This window comes from Rhinichthys klamathensis, unplaced genomic scaffold (assembly GCF_029890125.1).
Source record: "Rhinichthys klamathensis goyatoka isolate OS25496 unplaced genomic scaffold, OSU_Roscu_1.1 h1tg000220l_1, whole genome shotgun sequence".
NCBI classification, from domain to species: domain Eukaryota; kingdom Metazoa; phylum Chordata; class Actinopteri; order Cypriniformes; family Leuciscidae; genus Rhinichthys; species Rhinichthys klamathensis.
In genome coordinates, this window is record NW_026606744.1 from 2360466 (window position 1) to 2372456 (window position 11991).

The 11991-nt window shown below is 36.4% G+C and overlaps 2 protein-coding genes across 2 annotated transcripts in view; one reads left to right on the forward strand and one right to left on the reverse strand.

The window, feature by feature from the left end:
* crybg1a (crystallin beta-gamma domain containing 1a) overlaps positions 1–1664 on the forward strand; it is a 46657-nt gene extending 44993 nt beyond the window's left edge. The window contains exon 22 of the mRNA XM_056264248.1: positions 1531–1664. Coding sequence (XP_056120223.1) covers positions 1531–1619 — 89 coding nt within the window. The 3' untranslated portion in view covers positions 1620–1664. The remainder of the gene's footprint in view (positions 1–1530) is intronic.
* A 2040-nt stretch (positions 1665–3704) lies between these two features.
* On the reverse strand, positions 3705–11769 carry rtn4ip1 (reticulon 4 interacting protein 1). The gene is made up of 9 exons (XM_056264394.1): positions 11431–11769; positions 9454–9605; positions 9280–9348; positions 8993–9117; positions 8431–8479; positions 8124–8260; positions 7847–8030; positions 5898–5990; positions 3705–3906 (listed from the first exon to the last, which is right to left on the reverse strand). The coding sequence occupies exons 1-9, from the start codon at positions 11663–11665 to the stop codon at positions 3784–3786; spliced, it is 1167 nt and encodes a 388-aa protein (XP_056120369.1). The 5' UTR covers positions 11666–11769; the 3' UTR covers positions 3705–3783.
* Positions 11770–11991: the final 222 nt, after the last annotated feature.

Consider the following 11991-nt stretch of genomic DNA (forward strand, 5'->3'; position numbering starts at 1 on the left):
TATATATATATATACACTACTGTTCAAAAGTTTGTGGTCAGTGAGAATTTTATTTTTATTTTTTGGAGGAAAGAAATCAATACTTTTATTTATCAAGGACAGTAAAGACATTTATAATGTTACAAAAGATTCTATTTCAAACAAATGCTGTTCTTTTGAACTTCCTATTCATCAAAGAATCCTAAAAAATAAAAAAATAAAAAAATGTACAACTGACAGACCAACAACTGTTTCAACATTGATAATAATAATAAATGTTTCTTGAGCATCAAATCCTCATATTATACTGATTTGTGAAGGATCATTTGACACTGAAGACACTGACACTGGTGATGCTGAAAATTCAGCTTTGATCACAGGAATAAATTACACTTTACTATATATTCACACAGAAAACAGCTGATTTACACTGGAATAATATTTAATACTATAACTGATTTTTGTTGTATTTTTAATCAAATAAGCGCAGCCATGGTTACCAGAAGAGAATTCTTTTAAAAGTATTTAAAATCGTACCGACCCCAAACTTTTGAACGGTAGTGTATATACTTTTTTAAATCCTTATTCAGCCATCACAATTAATTAGAAAAGTCATTGATCAAAATGTTTTATGTATGGCCCTGGTGCTAAATATATTTGAAAGGAAACAATTTGTAAAATTATTTTTTACATGTAAAGCAAAAGGAGATCAGGGACATCAAACAAGAAGTAAGATGAGGGTAAATTATTTATTTGGACTGAGAAGGTAATCTCTGATGAAAGATCACTGCTGTATGGCTCCTTTTGTTTGTCTGAATTCAGAATGAGGCTGTTTGCGATTCAAATTACTGTAACCTGAGCTCCACCCTGACTTCAGTCAGCTCAGCAGTAGCCGTGTTGCCATCTAGTGGTCACTTAATATGGAACACCTCATCAGTCTTGAATTAGCACTGAAATGGCCAAGGCAAAAGTATATATTATATATTCACACACACAAATTTATAGAACACACACACACACACACACACACACGCATATATATATATACATACAACTGTTGGTTCTGGTTCTTGAATCTGATTGGCCGAGAACCTTATCCTGTCATGTGACATTCTACTATTATCACACGGAAACCATTTCACAATTTGTATCACCTTGCATTTCTCAAAGCAATAATGTAAATGTAAAGCATCTATAAAATACATGTACACTACTGTTCAACAGTTTGGGGTCAGTAAGACTTTTTAAATGTTTTAAAATACAGTTTTCTATTATTTAATATATTTAAAATGTTAAATTATTCCAGTAATGGCAAAGCTGAATTTTCAGCAGACATTACTCCAGTCTTCAGTCACATGATCCTTTAGAAATCATTCAAATATGCTGATTTGGTGCTCAAAAAAACATTTTCTTATTATCAATGTTGAAAACAGTTGTGCTCCTTAATATTTTGTGTAACTATGTTTTTATCAGGATTTGTTTTTGAAGTAAAGTTAGTACTTGTTAAAGTCTTGAGAGGTATTTGACCTTCTTAATCTATTCTTCATCCAGGTGGCCAACAGTATGATAAAAACCAGGTGATTCTTAACACCTTTGATGAGCAGAAAAACAACCAGAGATGGACAGTGGAAATCCTTTAGTGCTTGAGTCACAACAGAGACTAATTCTGTTATTCCTGATGTTCAAAAGATCTGAGGCTTTTCTGAGTCTTCAAGATGATGGGAATCTAAACCCCCAAAAATTACTCTGACGAGTCTCTCTCACTGATGGATTGTTATCCCAAAGATGAGAATGTATGGGGGACTGAATCTCTTGAAATCATCCATCTACATTACAGTCTCTAAATGAGTGATGTCTCTTTGAACATTCAACAGTAGTTCATTGACTACATCAAGGACATTAAAAAGACTTGCCACAGTTTCCCTGGATGCGTCTCAATCAGCTCCCTTGTTCAGTAGTCAGGGCACTGATCAGGGAGTCAGCCATTTTAAAAGCAGTCTCAATCGCAAAATCCTTACAGTGCACTGAAACATTCGTTCCCTAAAACGTCCCACAATGCATCATGAAAACCAGGGAGCATCAACGCTCACTAACAGAAGTTCTGAAGCGCAAAACATAAATCATGCAAGCCAACTCACTACACATAATGGCACGAGATAGATGTTTTTAAAAATACAAAGCATCATTTAATTATATTTCAGCATAAACTACATCGCTAGTCAGGTAATGAACATAATTTAGCTAATGTTTGTAATCTACAGGTGAAATGGTGCACGTATATGTAACAAGCAAAGAATTTATAAGAATGTACTTTAAATAACATTTAAAAAGATATCAGATTAAGATATCAGTTCTGCTGTTGTTCATAAATACCAGTAAGTTAGGGATGTTGTACAATGAGGACGTTGTCATGTCGCAGGCAATAGTCATTAATGTCCCAATGTGTAGTGAGCCAGGGTCCTTATTCTTTACCAGTGCCCAAATTTGTGTACACGATACTGATTCATGACTTCGGAAACTGAATGAGACGCACCCACTGTCTTTTGTGCTAGTACTTTTTTGCTGTTGATCCGGAAACACAAATAACTGACCTGCTTGCAATGCAATGATATTACCAAAGGGGGTGCAATAGCATTAAGATTTGTATCTAGCTGCACTTTAGGTGGCCTTGTTCATTTTTTTGTATTCGCAAAGAATCAAGGTTTGGCTAGTTAGTTTGATGCAGTTTACCCCTTGCTTAATGGGACAAAAAGCTTCCTCCAATTCTTGAGTTGCTTCTGACTAAATTATTTTTTGTAAGAATTACATAATGTAGAGATTTCATTCTAGTATAATAGATATTTTACTAGTGCCTTATTTTTTGAGGGCTCTTAATAGACTATTTTTTTTATAACATCTCAACTTCCTCTGGTCGCTAGTAAAGGGCTTGTGCATGTTAATGTGCTATCAGCCAATCAGCAGTCATGACCTCATTTTCTTGTGGCTACAGAGTGATTAATCACATGTATTGGTTCAAAACAACCTGGCTGCAGAACTAAGGTCTCATGAGTAAAATTAGCACATTTTAAATGGCATACTTTCAAGGGCTCCTGCACCAGATGAGCCACTTCTGTTGAGAGGAATCAGAATACAAATGGATAGTTTTCTCCAGGTATTACAAACTTCACTGAATGTAAGGCAACATTATATGCCATTCAAAGACACTGAATGTTTATTCACACTATTTTACAGTTGCTGTACAGTGTTTAACATGTGAGACTATTCTGCTAAATCAGTAAAAAAAAAAAAAAAACATTGCACATATTAGAAAATATAACATTTCCTTCTATTCATGCTGATCTGGCATCAGTTCAATCCTGTTCACATACTCACATTTATTGGAAAGGCAGCTGATCCTTGATCTGCTGTTCTGCTCAGAGTATTTTCTGTCTCCATTTTCTTTTATAAAGTTTTTTGATAGTTGGTTTTGTGTGTTTGTACATTTTCTATATATCTATGTTTAGTCATCTGTTTTAGCGTTTTTATGTTCATGATTTCCAAAATATACTGTTACATATAGAATAAAACATTTTTATTGTTTGTGTGGCTTTTCAAGTTGTTTATGAATGAGACAGCAATGTATATATTTGAAATGAACAAGACTTATTTTATATATACTAATATATTTCTTATATACTATATATATACAATACTAATTTTATAATGCAAAATAAAGACACAAGCCATTAGATAAATGTGTTTAATTCAACGGACATTAAAAAAGTGCCAGGTTTAACAGCTTAAGTAGGTTTTTGGTTGCCATAGTCACTCTTTCTGGTCCTCAGTGATGGACACCACAGTTTTGCCACGAGCATGACCCTGCTCTATTTTCTGAAAGGCTTGAGGCACCTTAGCAAATGAGAACACTTCCTCCACCACGGGACGAACCTACAACGACACAACAGATCACAAAAGTTAAAACTAAAAGTAACTTTAAATAACACCTACAGGTTCACTGAAAATTCATATAAAAGCCTGAAGATAAACTTTTAAAGTGAGCTTGTACTGCATTAGTTGATGCTAGAGTCATAGTGGGTGTAGTAGTTTAGTTGTGGGTGCGATGTGTAGAGGTTAGTATTCTGAGCAGGTAAACAGAAAGTTGCTGGTTTGACCCACACAAAGATTTAAGTTCTTGTCTTCTCCATCATGCCCTTGAGCACGATTTGCTACCGGAACTGTCTCTGTAAAGAGTTTATGGCACCTTGGAAACAATAGTTGACTTTTGATAATGAGTTCAGCAGATCATATGATTCATAATTACAATAAGAATAACCACTAAAAAAAAACAAATAAATAAATTAAACTTCCAACACAGGTAACTTACAAATCAGACCAAAAGTCGGGCCAAGTATTGTTTTGTATAATATATATATATATATATATATATATCATTGTATTATCATGAACTTTAAAGGAGAATATCTTATCTAAACAAATCCTCACTGACCACAATCTTGAAGTTGAGAGTGAAAATATAAACATGCCTGGTTACGAAACAAACAGAACATGCCGGCACAACACCACAATGATTTTAAGGAAATAAAATGAGATACATTTCCTGTCTGTTGCTCTCTGTATCACTATTTAGTTTTACTTAGATGTTAAAAGTTTCTAACTTTAAAAAAATGTTTTTATGCTTTCCAATATAGAAAAAGCTCCCTTAAATGCTGCTTAACATTAAAGTTGAAAGGATATACAGGTGAAACTCGAAAAATTAGAATATCGTGCAAAAGTTCATTTATTTCAATAAAGGCTCGAAATATTTCACTTTGCATGTAATGAGTCTAATATATTAGTTTCACCTTTTAAGTTGAATTACTGAAATAAATGAACTTTTGGACGATTTCTAATTTTTCGAGTTTCACGTGTATTCAAATAATGGTAACTTTAATAATGTTCTTTTTGGTTTCTCTAATATCTGATATTAAATTCATAAATCCAACAGCTCCCTAACTACTCTTTCAATGATGCATCTGTCTTGTGTTTATGTCTAGTACAGTGTTTGCTATATCTGACGTCTGTCGTGAGGGTAGTGGCCCTTCATGTTCCCGCCATGGAACAGTCAAGTTGTCATAACACGAGCGCATAATGATTGTTCTGTCTCATTTCTGTGTTCAAGCAAACAGCAAAAGACTTAAGAGTCAAAGGTAAATGTGCAACTGTGATTACAGATGTATTGCATGCTGGTAAAGTTAAGATGTCATTCTATTTTGACATGGAATTATTTTTCTTCTTGCTAAAAGTTCAAATCTGCAGGGGAAAGTAGATGTTTAGTTGAGTTACAGTTGCTGTTAATCAAGTGCCACAACTGAGAATCACGTATACTAGCTGACAGTTAAGAGAACTGACTGAAGATATGGGAAGGAGAAAGCTTAGGCGGCTGACTTGTTGCCTCGATGCCCTATTAGGCAATGACTTTTCAGGCAGTGTGAAAGTGCACATGAAGATACCTCACAAAACTGATTTCAGATTGAGGAAGCGTAACGGTTTAATGAACTACAGCAAAATAGAGAGCTTTAGAGATAACTAAGCAAATATTGAATTACTGCAATACTGATTTCTCACTAGAAATGACATCAAAAGTGGAAAGTGTTGGTCAAAAACATACATTGACAGAGTAACTGACCACTGCAACTGTCAGATGCCATCTTTATTTTTTTTTAGCTCAACTGTCACGGAATGGAAAGCACAGGATAGTGGGATATCAAAGGCAGCGAAGGATACATCTATGCTGCCTTCAAAAATCAATCGGATGACGGTATTTCCGTCAGTAGACAGGATGTAATATGATCATAGGATTCAAACATGGCTTGTTGCCCTCCTACATGCCTGCGGAGGCAGATTTTTCACACACATCAAATACACTCAGTCTGATGTACCTTTCCGGAATCAACCATTTCGCTGATATCGTCCAGCGTTGGGCCACTTGGAGCAAAGAAACCCCAGCGATAGTGCACTCCTTTCCTGAGGTGCTGAGAAAGAGAGAGAGAATTAGTATTGAATAATCTTCTACCTCCACATTATAACTTGACTAACGAATGAAATTAGTCAGGTAATCAGGTTTAGGTTCCCGACACTTCTACACTTTCATTTCCTTCATTCTGGATTCTCTTCTTTCCCTACGCCACAGGACAAGGTGGTGTAAAGCAATAATGGGTCATAGCAGTGAAAGGAAAGTGTATTTGATAATGAAATGCCATTCACTGAGTCATCAGTGGCTGCATAATAATTTCTAGATCAATATTTGATTAAGCCAGTGGTTCTCAACCCTGTCCTGGCGTACCCCCAACACTACACGTTTTCCTTGTCTCCCTAATCAAACACACCTGATTCAACTCATCAGCTCATTATCACATGGGTTAATGAGCTGATGAGTTGAATCAGGTGTGTTTGATTAGGGAGACAAGGAAAACGTGTAGTGTTGGGGGTATGCCAAGACAGGGTTGAGAACCACTGGATTAAGCAGATTTGTGACATTGATCATGTGACTTTGTAGAGATGTTCTTGCTTCCACTGAAGCACAAGATGGTCGTTGGATCATCTCACATCATGTTGGAGAAAAAGATCATCAGGTTTGACAAACTTGTGGAGTTCACGCAGCTCCAGTCATTAAAGCAAAAGACCAACAACTGTTTGTAATTCCAGAAAAACAGAGAGAGGGGGTGTCGATTTCCTGCTGAAATTCAGTGGTGTGGATTTCCTGAAACATGAACCTCTGCAAGTACAGTGTTCAGACTAACCACAACAAAATCTACACACTGCAGTATACAAAGAATGTTTTGAAAGAACACCATGTTCACCAAGTATGCATTAAATTGTTAAAAACACTATTATGTTACAAAAGCTTTCAATTTCAAATAAATACTGTTCTTTTGTATTTTCTATTCATCAAAAATATTAAAGACAGCATAACTGTTTTCAACATTGATACTAAGAAATGTTTCTTGAGCACCAAATCAGCATATTAGAATGATTTCAGAAGGATCATGTGACCCCTTTTCCACCAAAGCATTTTGAGAGCTGGTTCGGAGGCGGTGCCTACTCGCGAACCAGTTCTTTGTGTTTCGACAGCCAAAGAACCGGTTCTCGGCCAGGAAAATTGGTTCCAAAGCGACACCAACTCTTTGCTGGACTAGAACCGTTCTTTTACGACGTCATGCTTGCGTCGGGCTAAGACGTATGGCGACGTACACAGTGACGTAACGACGTCGTTCGCTGGGCTCTCTAGTCAGTGGAAAAACAAACAGGTTCTGAGAAGGTTCGCAAGTTGAACCAACTTTGAACCAGCACCAGTTCCGAACCAGTTCTTTTTTGGTGGAAACGAGGCATACGAAGACTGGAGTAATGATGCTGAAAATTCAGCCTTGCCATCACAGGAATAAATGACATTTTAAAATATATTAAACTAGAAAACAGTTATTTTAATTTGTAATAATATTTCACAATATTACTGTATTTATGAACACATTAATGCAACCTTGATGAGCACAAGAGATGTCTTTCAAAAAACATTAAACAATCTTATCGACCCCAAACGTTTGAACTGTAGTGTGTGTATACTGTATATAAGAAATATAAGAAAGTCTGGTTTGTAGGGTGAGGGAACTTCACTTACTTTAACCAATTATCTTTTCCTGAAGTCTCTCGATGTTTTTAAGAAACTTAAGTGATTGATACAAGCTGCTAATTCACCCACACATACATCTGTTTGAAAGGTCATGGTTATAAACTGATAAACCATACAAAATAAGAGGAGTTCAAGCCTCTGTGCCAGAAGAACCTAGATTTCTAGATGTTTTTCACCAGCACATGGACAAGCAGTCTCTACCTTCAGCACTTTGCATCCTATGGTGACTCCAGACTGCATCATTCCATCTGCTAGGCCCAGTTGGTCTGTGTTATGCAAGAACGGTGTTACTAGAGTAACATATTTAGCACCATTCCAGGGCTTCAGAAGATTTAGTGCCCATTTCTCAGTTTCACCGCCAATATTGTCTAAAATCAAATCAAACCTGAAAGAGAGAAAGAGACAAAAGAAATAAACTCAACTTGAATCACAAGTTCCATTAAAAAAACAGTCACTGAAAGGTTGCCCAAAAACGAACTTTTCTAAAGTCTGTAGTTGCTTTTCAACTGGTTCAGCAGTGTAGTCTACGACATCATCAGCACCCAGATCTCTCACCAGTCGCTCTGCATTCTGGGAACATGTTACAGTCACATGGGCGCCCCAGGCCTTTATCATCTGTAGAGAAGTAAAAACCAACATCAAAATGTCAATTATACAGTGGTGTTACACACAGATGCTTAGGTGTTTTATTACTTATTAACTAATTTGTAATTGTTTCCAAAATGTTTGTAATATTATGCAAAATGCTAAAAGAAATCTTACATGCAAAGAATTATCATCATCACCTGTATAGCAAAGGTTCCCACTCCTCCTGATCCTCCCAGGATCAGAACGCTGTATGAGGAAAGGATAGATCCATTTCAGCCAGTCTTAAACAACTGCACATCTATTATGATTCATCTAAGCCTCTAACATAGGTATGAATTATTTGAAATCACCGTTGTTGTGTTCAAGTGTTGCTGAGATCACAGGGTCAAAAGCAAAGCAGAACTTTCAGCATATAAAGTACAGTTGTCTTTAAATAAGAATGATCTGCTAAATAATGTAGCAAATTTGTAAATAAATACATGCTTCAATTTGGTAATTAATGTAATTTTGTAATTTTTTTGGAGATGCCTAATCTAAGCAGAAAGGAACAACAAGTATTTTTAGTTTAAAGGAGACATGAGGGGGTTTTTTTCACCATAAATCATCTTTTCACAACAAGGAAATATCAAAAATATGATTCTATGTGAGATGAGCCTATTAAGTGGACGAAACGAAGACCTACTCCCACTCGCCTCAACAGGAGCAACGGACAATGTGCTACAATCACTGAAAGATGAACCTGAACAAACAAGTACTTGCCGTTTCTTAGCACAGTTGTCTTTGTTTAGGCCACCGGTGTTGACGATGGCAGACCAGGCCGTTGCAGCCACATACGGGATGGATGCTGCTTCAACATGCCTGAGTGATTTGGGCTTATGGGACACCTAAATCACAGAGATGAACAATGAACTTCTCTACGTAGGAGTAATGTAATTATCTAAAGGACAACAATTGTCATGTGACGTGTCAAAACTGCTGTACTGTTCTCTACATGTGAATGAATGCTTTTATCCGTTTATACAACAAAACATGAAATTAAATATTACCTCATTGGCACTAAGCACTACAAACTCTGCCAGGCTGCCCTGCTTCCATGGAGGGACAGCGGCCCACACCTAACAGAGAAAAACAGACTTTAGGGTAATTATTGGACATTGTATATATATATATATGCACAGCACAGTTATAATATTATATAGAATATTAACTGAATAGAGCACCTGATCTCCTGGTTTAAAGTAGTTTACATCCAGGCCACATTCCATGATCTCTCCAGATACATCCCGCCCCAGGATTAGAGGAAACTCACTGCCTGCCTGGTTTATGTTCAGTGGATCACGTTTCATGGCCATAGTAGCTGCTCCATAACCACCTATGGGAAACATAAAAGACTTTATTAAGTACACTATAAACTCTTACCAGAAAATATTTTTATTTATTTATTAAACATTTTAAAATAAAAAAAACTCATCTTATTGTTCTGAAAATTTAAATCTGTGCAACTAAATTTTTACCATTTCTGAAGTATCTACAAGTACCATGCAAAGTCTGCAAACCTCTTCAAAAAGCTTTTTGCTCTGCAGATGCTAGTGTTTCTGATGGTTGCGGTCTTTTGACTAAAATGCTAAAGTTGAAAAATTATTGTGGTTTAATAATAATAATTCAATTGAATATATTTAGCTTTTTTGGAAAACAAACTGCTACAGGATGATACATGTCCTGATCACTGTGTTGAGATTTACTTTGAAATACTTTAAAGGTTGGGTAGGTCGTTTTTGGTCTAAAAAACTTTTTCCCAAATTTGTTTAAACTTTCTATATATATCAATGCATAATTAAAATGTAAGTACTCTGATAAAAAGAGTATAAAAATCGAGTGACTCTAGACCGTTTAATCTGCACTAAACACAGCTCATTATTTCCTTCCGGGACGAAACAAAGGATTGGCTTAGGCGACTGTCACTCTCTCGCAACCATGGCAACACCCCCGCTGCTACATGCGCTGCCCACATGCGCGCACTCGTTTGACTCGAGGAGGGTAAGAGACTAGTAAGAGACACAATTACATGCAAAACACGGCGTATATGTTATGAATCTTACACAAAATTCACCTTCATCACAGTGTAACTGATTGTAATGGGAAAACGTGTATCAATGCAACCTGTTTTTAGCTTTGCTTTATGTTACTAGCTCGTTAACGAATCAAACTCAATATATTTTAAACTTTAACAGTATCGATATGCTAGCTTGATAGTGAGTATTAACAGCCATGTTAGTTGTTTATATTCATAATGATAAAGTTAGGTATTTTATTACATGTGAGTCTGACATGATGTCACTACATGCACTGCTCCTCTCCGCTCGGCGCTAGTAAGCGCGTCCTCCAGCTGTGAGCTGTCGGCATCGCACGTTCATGTGTTTTGGGGGCGTGGTTTTGGAAGGAGCCCAGAATGGAGGGGGTGGAAGTGAATGGAGATAAGTAGCTGTGTTTATTACAGCCCTGAGAGGACTACAGACACTCGATTTTTATACTCTCTTTTCCAGAGTACTTACATTTTAATTATGCATTGATATATATAGAAAGTTTAAAAAAATTTGGCAAAAAGTTTTTAAAAAAAATTCTACCTACAATACCTTTAACCAGTTATTGTAAATTAAACCTAAATATTTTAGAAAACGTTGTGTTATTTAAAATTAAGCTGAAATAAAATCAAATATAAAGACTAGATGAAAACATTTTTAGAAATGTTGCCTTGACAACTAGCTAAAATATTTGTTTTCAGTTGAAGTACTAACATTACTAAAACTTTTTTTAATTACTATATAAATATATACATGTATATATATATATATAATTATATATATATATATATATAATCATTTAAAATATCAAAAAACACATAAAATCCTAATTCTAACTCACTGTAACATGGTGATATTTAGCACGGTGATATCAAGCACCGCTAATGACAGCTCATAATGACTGAGCAATTCACAATTATGATATTGCATGCTACTGTACAGTTCAAAGTCAAATATTTTCTTCATGAAATATGGTTGTCCCTCACTCACTTATGTCATATCTGAAAGTGACAAACTTTTCTGAACCATGTAAGATGCCTACAATCATTCTACACAATATAAATGACACATGCTATAAACACAATGATATCAGTCAGTGATGTGATCGTCACATACCCCTCATACTGATGTCGATGGGGTTTATACCCGCAGCGTGCACCTTCACGATCACTTCATTGGGATAGTGGATGATCGGAAGCGCCGCGTTCTTAGTGAAACGCAACACCTCGTTTTTCCCATATTTGTCGATGACCCATGCAGGCATCACAGTCCTGCGGGAGGCTGAGCAACTGAAGCTCCTATACTGACCCCTCAGCGAGCACACCAACCACCGTCTACACATGATGACCATGATTGATCAATCATAAAAAATATTCCAGGGCTCTCCTCCCGAGGATATTTCTTACAGTCTCATAAGTCCTTCATCGATTAGAAATAAAACCTATTACTGCTTGGTTACACGCTCACAAGTTCAGCGAAAGCGCGTCTCTTGTCCTGCAAAGTCAAAACAATCCGGTGAACTTTCACACGACGCACTGAACCAATCACAAGCCACATTGCTGTTCGATTGACCAATCAGAGAGCAGATGTGATGGTACGTAAGCGAGGTCAACAGAAAGTGTCATGTCAGCCTCCTGTGCGGCGTTTCGTCCGGCAACAGCGATGCTCGGCCTGTCC

Coding starts and splice junctions, on each gene's coding strand:
- rtn4ip1 (XM_056264394.1), bottom strand. CDS start 11,665: ATGGTCATCATGTGTAGACGGTGGTTGGTGTGCTCGCTGAGGGGTCAG. Junction 8,261..8,430: donor TGGGAACCTTTGCTATACAG/GTGATGATGATA, acceptor ACTTCTCTACAG/ATGATAAAGGCCTGGGGCGC. Junction 5,991..7,846: donor TAGGATGCAAAGTGCTGAAG/GTAGAGACTGCT, acceptor TCTCTTTCTCAG/CACCTCAGGAAAGGAGTGCA.